The 14,103-nt window shown below is 49.8% G+C and overlaps 1 protein-coding gene across 6 annotated transcripts in view; it reads right to left on the minus strand.

Annotated features, from left to right (window-relative positions):
* Positions 1–3,718: 3,718 nt before the first annotated feature.
* Positions 3,719–14,103, minus strand: part of SRGAP2 (SLIT-ROBO Rho GTPase activating protein 2) — a 232,774-nt gene continuing 222,389 nt past the window's right edge. For 2 of the 6 annotated variants that reach the window (XM_019752457.2, XM_019752456.2), the window contains exons 21-23: positions 12,945–13,091; positions 9,145–9,469; positions 3,719–7,044 (exon numbers count right to left, since the gene is read on the minus strand). In XM_019752457.2, the coding sequence (XP_019608016.2) occupies positions 6,661–7,044; positions 9,145–9,469; positions 12,945–13,091 (856 nt within the window). In that variant the 3' untranslated portion in view covers positions 3,719–6,660. The other 4 variants (XM_074322240.1, XM_074322238.1, XM_019752460.2 and 1 more) reach the window with 3 other exon arrangements.

Genomic DNA, 14,103 nt, shown 5'->3' on the forward strand with positions numbered 1-14,103 from the left:
ACAGATAGACCAGTGACTGCTCTCTCAGTCTGGGTGCTGGAGCGACTGTTATGAGCAGCGCCCCCTGCTGGCCCACAAGGGACATGTAGCTTTGTGCATGTTTGCAACATAATCTAGTCTGTCCCTAAAAGTCTACCTATTTTTCCCTGATAAACCCGCTCAGTCCCCACCAGCACCCCTACTGTGCTCTCTCCAGCAAGCCCAATCTCTCTTTCCCAGAAGCAATGCATGTGTGTGTGTAGCACCTATTAGGAAGCAGGCCCTGTGTGCGGAGAACACAAAGGTGAGGCCTAGGTGTCCCTCAGGAGTCGGGGTTCAGGACAGAGTGCTGAGTGCCCTGAGCTACATACTTCCGCAGGTGGTGATTCTGTGAATCTGGGGGTTGTGTGGTCAAGAAGAGCTCGCCAGAAGAAAGGATGGGCCACCAGACTTGGGAGAAAGGGGAGTTAGGCAGAGAAGTGGGGGTCAAAAGTAAGGAATTCCAGGCAGAGGAGCAGAAGTGCGAAAAGAGGGTGGCTTGTCCAGGCTCCCACACATGGTCAGGCGAGAGAAGGGCTAGAGGTGGGGGGCGGGCTGGAGCCCTGTGGTGACCGTGGCGCTGGCACCCTCTTTGGGGTCACACCCTCTGTGTGGACAACATGAATGAATGTCTTGCCTATGATTTTGAGCTGCTGGGCCCAGCTGAGCAACTATTGTTTTTCATCTCAGGTGGCACAGGAGCCTGGCGGGCTCCTGAAGGGAAGAGGAAGTCTGCAAGAGGCCTCACCACGTCCCCAAGGGGCTCTGAGGACTCACAGAAATACAAGTGGCAATTCAGAGGTAGGAAAAGGGCAGAGGTGGGGAGAGGGGGTCTTTTATGGCAGCTCTGAGGGGAAAAGCTCAGGTCTGCCCTCTACAAAGGGAGGCCGAGAATATAGTGAAGGGGACGGCAGCTTTGCCATCACAGACGTTTGAGTCCTGACTCTACCACTTGCTCTGCATGACCTTGAGGAAGCCCCTGGACATTTCTGTGTTCATCTGAAACAGAGATGAAGTGCCTGCCACCTGGTAGGCCCTGAAAAGCACTAGTTGCCTTTTCTGCCCCGACAGGAAAGCTTGATGGAAGCCTGTTTGACAGGGCCCTCGAGGAGAAGGGAATGGACTAAGGGTGGGTCTGTGGAACAGGGGTATTGTAAACCAATGCAGCGGGCAGTGTGCACTCACCTACTCAGTCATTTACGAAGGCTGAGCCACAAGGTCTCAGAGCCCTGCTCCTTTCCACCTTCACCAGTCAGCTCTGGCTAGGAGCTTTGGGCGGGGAAGGAGGGACAGACAGTGCAACCAGACCTGACACCACTCCCCCGTGCAGTGGGAAAAGATGCTGTGGGAGCAGCACCACTGAGGGAAACTGGCCTGAGCCACCATGCGCTGCTTTTTCTTGGCTTGGAAAGTGAGCATTTCACTCATTCTCTGAACTCTTCAAACCTCCTACTCACCATTCCCTCCCACTCTCGCTGCAGCTAACGCCTTTGCCTTCAAACTTCACTGAAACAAAAGAAGCAATCAAAAGGGAACTCCCTCATCTTCTCACCCCCACATTCACTGCCTGCCTTGCATCACATGTGCCTCCCTCCCGTGAGACGGAAGTGTTTTTACTCTGGCCCTGGCCAACCCTCTCCTGCATATTTACTCCCTCCATTTGAAGGGGTCCTGCCCTTGAGCAAAGATGCACCAATGCTGTCCATTTCAAAAACAAAAACCTGGTCCCTTGACCCCTTCTGATGCTCCCCGTTTCAAAGCAACACCTCTGAGCTGCCAAGCATTTCTGACCCTTCCTGTTCCATTTGCTACCCAACCCACTCCAATCCGACTAATTTTCTCTGTATTGAAAACGCCCTTGTCCAGGTCACCAGTGATTATCTTTCCTTGCTGGCCTCATTTTACCCCACCAGCGTTTGACAGCTGATTCCTCCCTCCTGTTGAAACATTTCCTTCTCTTGGTTTCTGTGATGCTGCTGTCAGCCACCTACCTCTGTCACTCGCTTCCTCTGTCTTTGCTGGCTCCTTCTCTGTCGGATTTCTAATTATTGATACCTTCTCCTTTTTTCATTTATATGTTCTTCCTGGGAGTCTTAGTTCGAACACATCTATAAGGTGATGGCGCCCAAATTTGTTTTCAGGTACGATCTGTCCTTAAAACTCCAAATGCACGTATCCCAGGGTCAGAACTCTTACTCATAACCCCGACAATGGCTGTTCTTGAGCAACCCAGGCACTATCTTACTACATTGTTTCATTTTCAGAGGAACACTTATTTTGCTTATTTACCTGTTCTTCTTGAAACGAGAGGGCTCCATTACCTATTTCTCCTGTTCGATATTGAATGACAGTGCTTAGCACACAGTGAGGCTTAGTTTGTTGACTGACCAACAAATGAGTCTTTGGCATATGTAATACGCCAGGGTTGCTAACTCCTGAGGAAAAGGAAGCTTCATATACCTATGAATATAAATATTTAGATTAGTTCATCATAAAGACCGTTTCCTAATTCATACCCCACCGTCTCCTTTTTTTGCTTCTATCTGGATGGAATCTGGGCCTGTGTTTTGATTGTCTTGTCACTTGTTTCCATCAAGCTCCCATCAGGATTCGTGACAGGAATTAAGAGGATCCCCAAAGAATAGCCCACTTTTGCCTTAGGATTCTCTGGAAATCAGAGTCTTTGCTCAGAGCTTAAGAAAGAACTCTGTGTCACAGCTCGTCACCTACACTCAGGAGTGGGAACTCATCACAAGGAGGCTGGACGGTCAAGATCAAGGGACCAGCAAGAGCTCAAGCTGTAGCTGTACCATTAAAATGAGGGAGGGGAAAAGATGACAGAGTGGAAGGGTGTGAGAGCTGCATAAGATACACAAGTGACTGGTGGAGATGACAAGCCTTAGAGATGTGAAGTGTCCAGTTGAGGGCCTGGGGTAGGACCTGTATTATCATTGAGCACTGGGCGCTCCCTTGGAGACGAGATCTCATCCCTCTGCAGGAGCTTCTGGCATTAGAATGAGCCCACTGAGAATAAGTGTGGGCCCTAGGGACTCGAGGATGCATTCAAGTTGTTATCTTGGAATAACTTCACTCTTGAACTTATGATGTGCTAGAATCAAAATCTATGGAAAGCATTTCTCTGTGCTCCCCTCCCCCACCCTGTACTCAACACCAACAGCACCAGCCGATGGGTCAGCTTTTCTCTCAGAGGCAGGGGGCTGCCAAGGGCAGAATGACTCCAGCCTTGGTTGTAGAAAAACTAAGACCTTCAGTCATCTTTCGTTGTGGCTGGCAAAGCTTCCAAGCAACTTCGCAGGCCCCATCCTCCAAGCAGGGAAATGTGACTAGAGATGGAAATGAGGACAATCGTCTTGAAAACAGGGGAGGTGGATTCTGTGGAGGAAATGGTTCTCATGGTAACAGGCTGCCCAGTGGAGAGCTGGAAGTCTTTCTACACCTCTTAGGTTCCACACATGGGCTAAGTAGAAATGCTTGGGGGGAAAAACCCACGTTATAAATGTACCTGTGCTGTGTCTGGTAGCGGGACGGAGAAGGCGGCTGGCTCCCAAGGTCACCTAATGCTTCCTTCTGTTGCCAGGGAAGCCTCCGTTACCCTGGACAAATCACAATCTGTCCTAGGCAGTGGGACTCATGGAGTGGAGATTTCAGGGAGTGGAGAAGGGATACAAACTGCAGCATCGAAACCTAAAAACGTATTTTATTTCGAAGTTGTGCTTTGGATTTTCCCCAATCCAACATCTGTTGAGCGACAGTCTTAGGTTCACACAAAGCATCTCCAAGCATACATACAATATTCCAGTTATCAACACTATTTAAAGAATATACCATTGTACACAAACGTGACATACAAGTCAGACGCCACAACATTGCAATTCCCTGGAAGATCTAACTTCTCTTCTGAACGTAAAGTACATCCACACCAGCCCTTCCAGTGGTCTGTTCATCCTGTTGCTGGCATCATCTCTCCTCATCTCCTTGGGGAGAAACCAGGGTGCCCTGAGGAGGTTGGCTGAGACCAGTGTTTCCAGTTTCCAGGCTGCTGGCTACAAACTCTTTTTCCAAATCGGGATGCTGGTAGCCCCACCCCACCTCTGTTCCCCAGACTGACCCATCAGAGTCTACACCAGGAAAAGGATCCGCGCCCCAGGGGTCAGAGTGGGGCTCTCTGCAGCATCATGCTGGTTTAGGCGAGCATGTTTAAGGAAGACTGGTCTCCCTAGGCCCGTGGTGGCCAGCTCCTTTTGGCTTTTCGGTGTAAAAATCACAGTGTGCAACCTCAATTCCAGTTGACTGCAATAAGTTCTGCCGAGGAGGACTCTCCTTCTATGGGTTCCTAGACCTCTCGACAGGACCATCTCACAAGTGTTAGGAGCACCAGAGAGAGGAAGACAACTCGGCTCCCGGAGCTGGGGGAGTCGGTGACCATTCACACACTGTCCGGTTCACGACGCAAATCAGCAGATGGACACTGACCCAAGGGGATGGTGAACACAGTCATGTACAGGCTGAAAGAGAAATAAGGCAGGAACAGAACAGGCCCAAAGCATTGTCATTAAGAAAGTGTTGCTTCTCCTTTCTTAGAGAGGAGTGTGCTGGAGGGAGGAGAAGAGGTCGGCATGGGCACCGGTTTGCATCAGTTGGGTCAAAAGGAATGTAAAGGGTAGGCTGGGATTCCATTTTCAGCAAGGAAACAGATTCTTGGGTATGAAAATCCCTGTTGGCTCAAGACCTGCCTAAGTCCAGGTGACAGACAAGGACAGGCCACTAAACAGAGCAAGAAAAGCCAAGAATCCAGAGGACCGTGGGTTGCCTCTCAGAGGTTGACTCCCTTCATTGAAGGAGCTCATTTCTCCCTTTCATCTCTTGGAATGGTTTCCTGGTGGTGCAGGTTATCGTTCTAATCAGTCATTTCCCACAACGTCCCTCTTTTCCTTAACACAGAAGGAGGACAATCCTACCACTTCCACTATCAACTGCCAACTTCAAAATGTTGGTCCAAAAAGGATCTTCTAGGCTAAAGATATGAAAACTCGGATTTTCCTATCTGAATGGCAACCCATCTCTCCTGAACTACAGAAAACAACAAGGCTAAAAGTGCAGCTTTACAACCAGAAAACTGACAAGAGGAATGAGTTTCAGCTTTAACCCAACTAGGTGCCTGAGACTCATGAGCCTGGGATGGGACTGTCTCCAGCTCTGGTCCTGCTGGGACAACATGATGCTGGGGGAGCTGGGCAATGGGCACTGGGTTGGGAGACTAGATTAAAGCAGACAAGGGCATCGTTTTTGCTTTTTGGAGGGGAACCAGAAAACAGGCCAAAATATTCAGCATCCAATTTTTAATTTTCCTCGATTCCGGCCTTTGGGAAAACATCAGAGCCCGTGGGGCCAAGGTTCTCTTAGTTGTCCTTATTTGGGTAAAAGAAAACAGATTTGAAGGAGAAATGTCTCTCTTTAATCTAACTAGGGCTCTCCCAAGCCCCTGTTGGTCCCTGATGAGAGAGACCTTATAGAATAACCAAACTAGGGGATAAACTTAGGATAAGCTTTCATTTGGGAATACTTTTGGGGTTAGCAACGCTGAATTTAACTTTTAATAGGATAATGTATTTTATGTCTTAAGTGGAAGGACCCATTTCTTACCTTTTCCAAACCTGCCATAAACTTAATAAAACTCTCTTAAGACTCTTTACCCTAAAACCAGCTATAAAGCTGTCTAATACAGGAAAATGTCTTAAATGGGAAACGGTCCATCAGAGACAAAGACGGGAATCCGAGAAATGTCTATACATTCAGAAAAACTTGAGAAGTTCCATAATAAGATTGGGTTGTAATAGTTCCAGAGGATGGAGAAGAGCAAAAGCAAACACCAATGACCAATCCACACCAATAGAAAGAAGACAGAGAGAAAGCCCCCAACCCCCAAACAGTTTACAGGATTGAGTCCCATCCTGCTTAATTCCCTATGATGGAGAGATTTCAAAGGTTAGGTTCTCTGGCCCAGACAGAACAAGATTTGTAACGGAAACAGGGACCCCTGGTGGCTCCTGTGTGAACTGCCACAATAACTTACAAAGAGACTGTCTAGGACCAGGAGGCTACACATGCCAGAGACTAGAAGTGTGTGTGTGTGTGTGTGTGTGTGTGTGTGTGTGTGCGCAAAACGAAGAACTGACTAAACGGACTACATATGATTCTCTATAATCAGTACCCAAAACAAGATGCCACTGAGAGCTAGATGTCAGTAGCCAGTCATCTGGTCAGGCATCCCCTATGTCTGAGGGGACTGAGACTTCTGCCCATGTCCTTGTGACTTGCCTGGCCAGATTTCACAGTGACCTGATAATGAAAAAAATCTATCTCTGGCTAATCTAAGAACAGCATGTACTGCAGCTGGCTGGATTACGACAACTGGGGGAAGCAGAGGGCAGCGGGAAGGGCAGGGCAGGGTGACAGTGAGGGCTTCATTCCCAAGGTTTTGGGTGACGGGAAGGCTAATTTCTGCAAGAACAACTTAGAATCTAATTTTTCAACTGAAGTCCCCAAGCTAGTTAAATAGGAAGATTTTAATAACAGTCAGTCCCTCCAGCCCCCTTGTGTAGAACAATTAAATTATATCCCTCAGACAGTACAAGACTTGTCAGTGGATTGTGGGGAAGCTGATGAGTTGACACCAGGGCTAGTGGCATTTGTTTTGGGGAAGACAGTGGGCTTGGGCCGTGTGGCTGGCGGCTTGACCGGGGCAGCCATCTTGACAGACTTCACAGGCCGGAAGGCGCAGGCGATGTCCCCAGCAGTGCTGGCACTGCGCTGGAAGGTGGGCTCCGGGTCCTTGAGGAGCTGGGTGTGCAGGGGGCTGGAGGGCTCCGATGTGGGGGCCACCACGGGGGAGGTTTTGAGGGGCTCCAAGGTGTCCAGAACCACGTCAGGGGTGTGCTTGACGGTGCTCTGCCGTTCCAGCTCTCGCAGCTCGTTCAGGGCAGAGTTCATAGTTGCCTCAATATCCTGCAAAACAGGACAAAGGAGGAGGTGAGGCAAATGTAGGGAGAAGTCCCCAAGGATCCTATTTCAACACCATAGGCAAAATCATGGAGAAACCAACTGCAATGAGATGTCCAGATTATTTTATTTGGCCAAAATCCTTGAACATATGAATGTTCAGAATGTGGGGGGAGGGGGACAAAGGGATTTTCATTATCAAGAGATTTTCTTTCCTTTACAAAGAGTGTTGAGATGTTTTTGAGAGTCCTCGGGTTTTAGTGATATGCATTGAAACATCTATGGATGAAGTGTTTATATAATCCAATGGGGAGGGAAAAGGAGGATGAACTAAGAGTGGCCAGGAGTTTGGTCGTGAGTCCATGGGATTCATTATCCAGTTCTCTCTACTTTTATGTATGCTTGAAATTGCACATAATAAACATTTGTTTTTAAGTGGTAGAGACGAAGTAGGATCTTTGTTCTCTTGGACTTCAAGGCTGAAGGTGAAGAGGGTTAGTCCTTCCTCCTCAAGAGCCCCTGGCCCTGAAGATTCATCAGGACACCTCCCTGCCCCACCCCCCACCCAACTTGGTAAAAAAACCATGTCTTTCTACCCATCACCAAGAGAGGGGAACCAAAGAGTGACCAGGAGGGGGCGCCAGAGCCCACATAGGGGAATCACCTGAAAGGCACAGTGGAACACAGCAGATCTTAGGAAATTGCAGTCCTAGCTCAGGGGCTCAAGGCAGAACCAAAGACCCTTGGTATGAAGCCAGCTGCCTCCCAGGGAGAAGCCCCAGCTCCCTCCCTCCCTTCCTCCCCACACATTTGTCTCTGGCCCTCCCCACAAACCACCACAGGGCTTCTCCCTGGATATCAGGCTCACATTGAAAGATTGTATGCTCCAAGCAAAGGCCCTGGCGCAAGATGTCTTGGTCCTCCAGGGTGATCCACGGGTTCTGTTGACAGTGATTCAATCTCTGTCATCCCTATGATGTTCTCAAATCTTAAGACGCCCAGGAAGAACTCCATCGCCCTCCACAGTCCCGCTCTGCAGCTCGAGTCTGTCCCAGCTGTGTTCCTATTCTGCCCTTCCTAGTAACACCTGGCCAACGAGGGAGATGGGAGGATTCCCCTGGTGTAACGCAGACTGCAGCCAAGAGCTTAAGTAGAGGCACAGAATAGATGCTAGCAAAGCAAGGCATCTCAGGCCCAGAGCTTAATACTGAGCTTGCCAGGTACACCTTCCCTAAGCAGAGCGCCACAATTAAGCCAATAATAGAGACCATACCCAGCCTCTATTGTCCCCTGGAAGATGGGGTGAAGAGAATCTCAACTGAGTTGAGACAGAAGAGGGCAACAATGAGTCCTCAGTTCCTACCTGGTCTAACGAAAATTATAGAGTTGGGAGAGACGTCTGAGTGAGCTGCTTGGAGCGAGCCTGGTAGTCGGAGTTTTAGAGGTGGGGTTGGATCTCTAATATATCATGGAAAACAGAGACTCGTCAGTATGGTGTATACATGGAAAGAAGACCCCTGTAACCAGGGAGCTCATCTCCAGTGCACCTGGAGACTTGGGCTGGAAACCTTCTGGTACCTACGTCCCTGGGGGCAGAGTATTTTGGGGCCTTCAAGACCAGAAGCAGATAGTTGACTGACCATCCATCTATTATGAGGGACCAGATATTAGCCTCAGGAAATGGGATGGTGGGGACACCATAAAAATGTGGCCAGAATTACATCTGAGCCTCAATGCTCGGGCAGCCTCCCAAAGTCTATCAGGGTCTCAAGACTTGCAACCTGGGCTGAATGGACTCGTTATCAAAATACTCTATCTGTGACTGATTTAAAAAGATGACAACAGCCTTGCAAATAGCCCATATATGCACAAAAAGTTGGAATTTTTTTGTATTCTGTCTTCAAGTTCTTTTTGGGGAGAGAGAGGTCGGCACATGTTTGGAAAGCTGTCTTATCAGGTCCAGATGTCCAATAGTCCCTGAACTCAGTATACAATGTACAAAGCAACATTCTGTTTCAAGTTCTGTCCTTATCAGCATGGGCTGCACTAAGCAGTAGTGACAAGTGGAGAGTCATGCCAGCTGTTTGTCCAGGAGCCCTCAGTTACCTGTGCGATGACCTCAGGATCCACAGGCCGATGGTTATTGAAGCTTTTTGACCTTCCGGCTGTCACTGTCTTCCGGATCTGTGGACTGTCCAGCCGATTCTTCAGGGACGAGTGGCGGCTGATGGAGTTGAGGCTCCCATGCCCACTGATGGAACACTTATCTGGCCCTTCCTTGGGGAGACTCTGGCTCATGATAGGCTGGGAAGATGGGCGGCAGCTAGCCCCCACCCCCGGGGAGGTGGAGTCAGTCAGGGAACTGCTCAGCCCATGGCTGTCGCTCCGAAATGTTTTCCGGATGCTCCCGGATTCTGGCCGTTTCCTTTGCCTTCAATCACAAACAGAGAGGGCAGTGTGACCAGGGAGCCCCAGTTCCAAGGAAGCTAGCATGTGTGAAAGAGGGGCAGACGCTGGCACCCAGGAACTTCTGGAAGGAGAGGGACACACAGCAGGCTCTCTCCTTTGCTTTTTCCATGTCTCTGTTCCCCTGCCACCCCCACCTGGGTAAAGGAGAAATGGATACTTACTTGGTAGTCGTGGGCTTTGAGTTCTCAAGGTATAAGGTGCTGTCAGGAAAAATGTCTGATTAAGCGGAAGTTTCTAATGGGAGAGAGATTCATGGAAAGGCCCCTCTATTACCTGCTTTGAACAGAAACCAGGCCCCAGGCAGGAGAAAAAGTCTCACCATCACCAAGGATTGAGGAATTGCTGGTAAGAGGAGAGTTGACGTTTCCAGATTTTAGCCTGTTTCTTAGTCCAACTACAAGGTTGTAACCATTTCGGGCTTTGGCAAGAGGCTGTTTGTTGCTCTTTTTGCAAGACATGGAACAGAATATTTTTCAAGAAGCTGCAATGTTGCATAGTTAGGGCCAAGTTTGTACGTTTTCTTAGGGTGAAAATCCATCTATATGACCCTAAGTCACCCAGCACTGGGTTGAACCCTGGCTCTGAGTCAATCTGTTTCAGACCATTAAGGCTCTCATACAAAACAGTTTGGCAGAGTCCTAGCTGTATGGGTGTTGCCTACTGCTGAATAATTTCATTTTCTTTCGGAATCAGATTCTAAAGGACCTGCTCTAAGAAGCAATAAAACTTCTGGTCTGGGATGGCAGCTGAGCAGCTCTGATCTTGAATCTATGAAAGACGACTGGGTTGAGGTGGGAGCTGAGGACGGAAGAAGGGTAGGGGTCGGAGGACCTGAAGACGAGCTAGTGTGAGGCAGGGCCCGCGTTCTAAGTCAGCCCGGCCCTCTTCCCTGCTTAGGTGTTCCTCATGTACGTCCCTGGGGCCTGGGCCGGGACCTGGAATGTAGTAGCTACTCCATGAAGCTGGCTGCTCGGCAGTTTAGCCGTGGGTGCCAGCCATTCTTGAGTGGAAAATGATGTTCTCTGTGTCTTACAGGGAGGGCCCAGCTGAAAGGGCTCTTCCTGTGCTAAGTCTTCCCTGGTATCCCAAGTCCAACGGGCGGGCAGAATAGATCACTCCCTCTTCTGTTCCTTCAGAGCATCTACAGCACTGCTTTTTAGTTACCTGTCTATACAGCATTTACCCTGTCAGACTGAGCTCTGAGGCCAGGGGCCATCTTAGTCCTCTGAATAACCAGCATCAGTGCTTGCCATAACAGTAGGTGCTTAATAAATGTGTGAAACTAAATTGAAATACCACACCCCAATTACTCCGCTGACTTCCTCTGTCCCCTTGAGGATGGCTGACTCGCAAGGCGAAAGCTGCTGAGATCTGTGGAGTGGCCTGGTGTGTGCCAGGCTCAGGGCCAGGCCCCAGGGATGCAAAGAGAGGAAGACAGAGTTCCTGGTTTCAAAGATCTCAGCCTGGTTGGGGATCTGAGGGCAGCTTGGGTCCTAAGAGATACTTAAAAGGCTTTGGGAAAACAGAATAAGGGCACATAACTCAGTCCTGAGGAACGTGAGGGTGTCAGAAAGAGGTAAGTCTTCGGACTAAGTCTTGAAGGGAGAGGAGAAGGTAATTAAGGGGAGACAGCAGGCGTGAAGGTCCAGGGATGAGAGAGAACCTGGGGCACTCAGGAAAGTGAGGGGCCTGGGCAGGAGTTGAGGCTGGAAGGCCTCACACTCCTAAGGGTGTGATATGCCCGGCTGGGGGCTGCTGCTCCCCATTGACCAGCTGGTGTCCAGGTAGCCCAGGTCCTCCAAACACCCCATCCTGACACCACCAAGCAAGGAGCTCAAGAGAACCTCCTTGACTTTCTACAAGATGTTCGTTCATCTTTTGACTGTGTCAGCTATGGTTCCCTATAACTCCTTTGTACAAACGGCATCAAATAATATGATGGCTTAAAAACGTGTACCTAACTAATTACTCTCCCTCCACCAATCCTGCCTTGGTTTCTGGGTTAATTACAGGCTTATAACCTTATGATTACAGGCTTAAAATTAACATAGACTTGCAAATAAGGAAAAAAAAATATGATTAGCCCACAGTCACTTTTTACTAGCTTGCCCTCCCAGCAAGGCAGTATGCTGGAGGGAAATAAAATCCTCAATCCTTTTTACTGATCTGACTTTGATTATAACATCGACTAAGTGAGCTGAATAAGCTACTTTACTAACTTGAGGGCGAAAGAGCTGGAGAAGAGCCACGTGCCCCAACCACTCCCCCTGCTACCGTCTGGTTGGAAAAAAGCCAAGAGATCTGGGCGACCTGGTGCAGTTTAAAAACAACAAGCATCTTTTATTCTCCTTCCAGTTTCAGTGTCCAGAGGCTATGGTTAACAGGTTTTCAATGTGCAAATCATTTCATTCCTCCAAAGCCAGAGGGGAATAAAAACTGTACATCATCTCCAATCCATATTCATCAGGAGTGCCCTGGGGCGTGTCATCCTGCTGGCACTGGGCCAAGTTTCAGGGTCTGGCGGAAAGAGGTCTGTAGGCTTTGGGACTTGGTGTCTGGCCCCTTGAGATGAGATTAGTTCTCCAATAACCTGAATGTCTCGAGGGGAGGCAGCAGCACGCAGGCGTGGGATCCCTCTAGGCAGCCAGATCGGGTGTGGGTGGAGTTAAAACCCCAAAGATGTCGCTAACAGCCACAGTGAAAGCTGGGGGCAGAGTTAAGAGCCTGCTGGACAGGAGTGGGAATCTGCAAAGGGACTAATAGGGAAGGATAATACACAGGGCTAAAGCAATAGGGGAAAATGGGAAATTATTTTTACTGGTGTTAAAGGACAGACAGAAAGGGAGCTAGGAGTTAGACACTGAAGAAAGAGCTCAGGACAAAGAGCTCAGGGGGCATAGTGGTCTCCTTTCCTCCACAGGAGTGAATGCGGGACGGGGAGAAACAGACACATGACATCTAAATAAACCCATCTGGGGTAACATGAGCCTAGTAGAAGACACACAAGACTTCAAATCTTCCGGCAGACAAGGGCCAAAGAAGACATCACAGACAATTATTTGAGTAAGAACTGGAAAAGAGAAGGCACCTCTGAGAAACAGTACAAAAGCAAGTTGCCTTAAGTGACCAAAGCTTTGGCCAAAGTTGTAGCAGTCAGATGGCCAGGAAGGTCAGAGCTGAGGCACTGCGGGAACACAGTGAGCTCCGTTCTACGGCACGAGGGCAGCTAGCTGGGCCCCTGGACCTCAGGAGGTCTGCGGAGCTTCCTCAGCCCTGTCTGCCTTGGAGCAGCAAGGAGCACATGCAAACTGTTAGGCCGGCGGGGGGTGGGGGGCGCCCTCTGTGCAGCACAGGAATGGAGAGGGGCTTCAGGCCAGAGGGTGAGGCTGGGTGAGGCAAGTCATTCAGAGGAGCAGAAAATGAAAAGCAGAGCTTACTTGTTGATGTTTGCAAGATAAATATCGGCTACATGACCCCCACTGGGACAGCTGGCCCCCACTCTGGCTGTCACCTTTTCTTCAGGTGGCTCAGAAATGACCTCAATCTCAGACTTGGGGCTGGACCTCTCCACGACACCGTCCTCGCTGGGGGAGAAGGGGCAGGCAGGCAGGGAAAACAACACAAAAAGCAGTGTTAAATCGGCAAGATGGCCCCCCAACACACACACGACCCCACAATGGCTCTGAGGTAGCAGCAGCGCCTGGCTGGGCTAGCTCTGTGAGCAGAGGCGAGGAAACCTAAGGGTCTTGGGAGGGTCGTTTAAATAAAAATAAATAGTCCCGCTGAGTTCTGCGGGGTCCTCAGCAACTCCAGAGAGCTGGACTAGGGGACACCTGGGTTCACGGCACCTGCCTTCCACCCCACGCCGCTGTGCTGGGGCCACCTCCCGGAGAGAGAGGAGGCCAGTCCAGGTTGCGGTTTATTTGCTGAGGTCCTGAGCACTGCTGGGTAAGGACAGTCCGCTCTGCGGTGGCTCTGCAGATGCCGACGTTGAGGTAGGACCTCGCCACACTCTGTCGTAGCGTATCCAGCCCCGCTTAGAGCGTCCCGGCTGGTCCCCGGTCTCTCCACTGCTCTCCTGGCCCCTCTGGCTACTGATGACAAAGGCAGCCCCTTCTCCCCCACAATTCATCTTCTCTCAGTCCTGTAGTGAAGTCATAATGCTAAATTTGGGAGGGTCCTGTCCACGCACAGATGGCCACCAGGTTTGCGATGTTATCAACAGAGGGAGGATTTCCCCGCAGAACGAGCTGGGGAGAGGCTGGGAGGGTGCAGACTCATTCAGGATATCAACCTTTAAAAAATAATATTAAGGGAAGGACTAAAAACACTGACAGCATCGTATCCAAGGGGAGGGAGTTAGGGCCAGAAGCAGGGCAAAGGGGCAGGGAGGCTGGCTTGGGGCCATGGGGAAAAGCCTTCCTGCTGGAAGCCATTGCTTCAAAGAGGGGGAATCAGCCAACAACCCATCTGATGGAGTCTCCTGGGACCAGTTCACATTCTCTTTATTCCCTTACAGTCTTTCTCCTCCTCTCCCATCTTTCCCTAAGTCTACCTCATCCGGGTTAGAGAAACTGGGTCATTTCTACAAGGCTG

This window comes from Rhinolophus sinicus, linkage group LG17 (assembly GCF_036562045.2).
Source record: "Rhinolophus sinicus isolate RSC01 linkage group LG17, ASM3656204v1, whole genome shotgun sequence".
Lineage (NCBI taxonomy): Eukaryota > Metazoa > Chordata > Mammalia > Chiroptera > Rhinolophidae > Rhinolophus > Rhinolophus sinicus.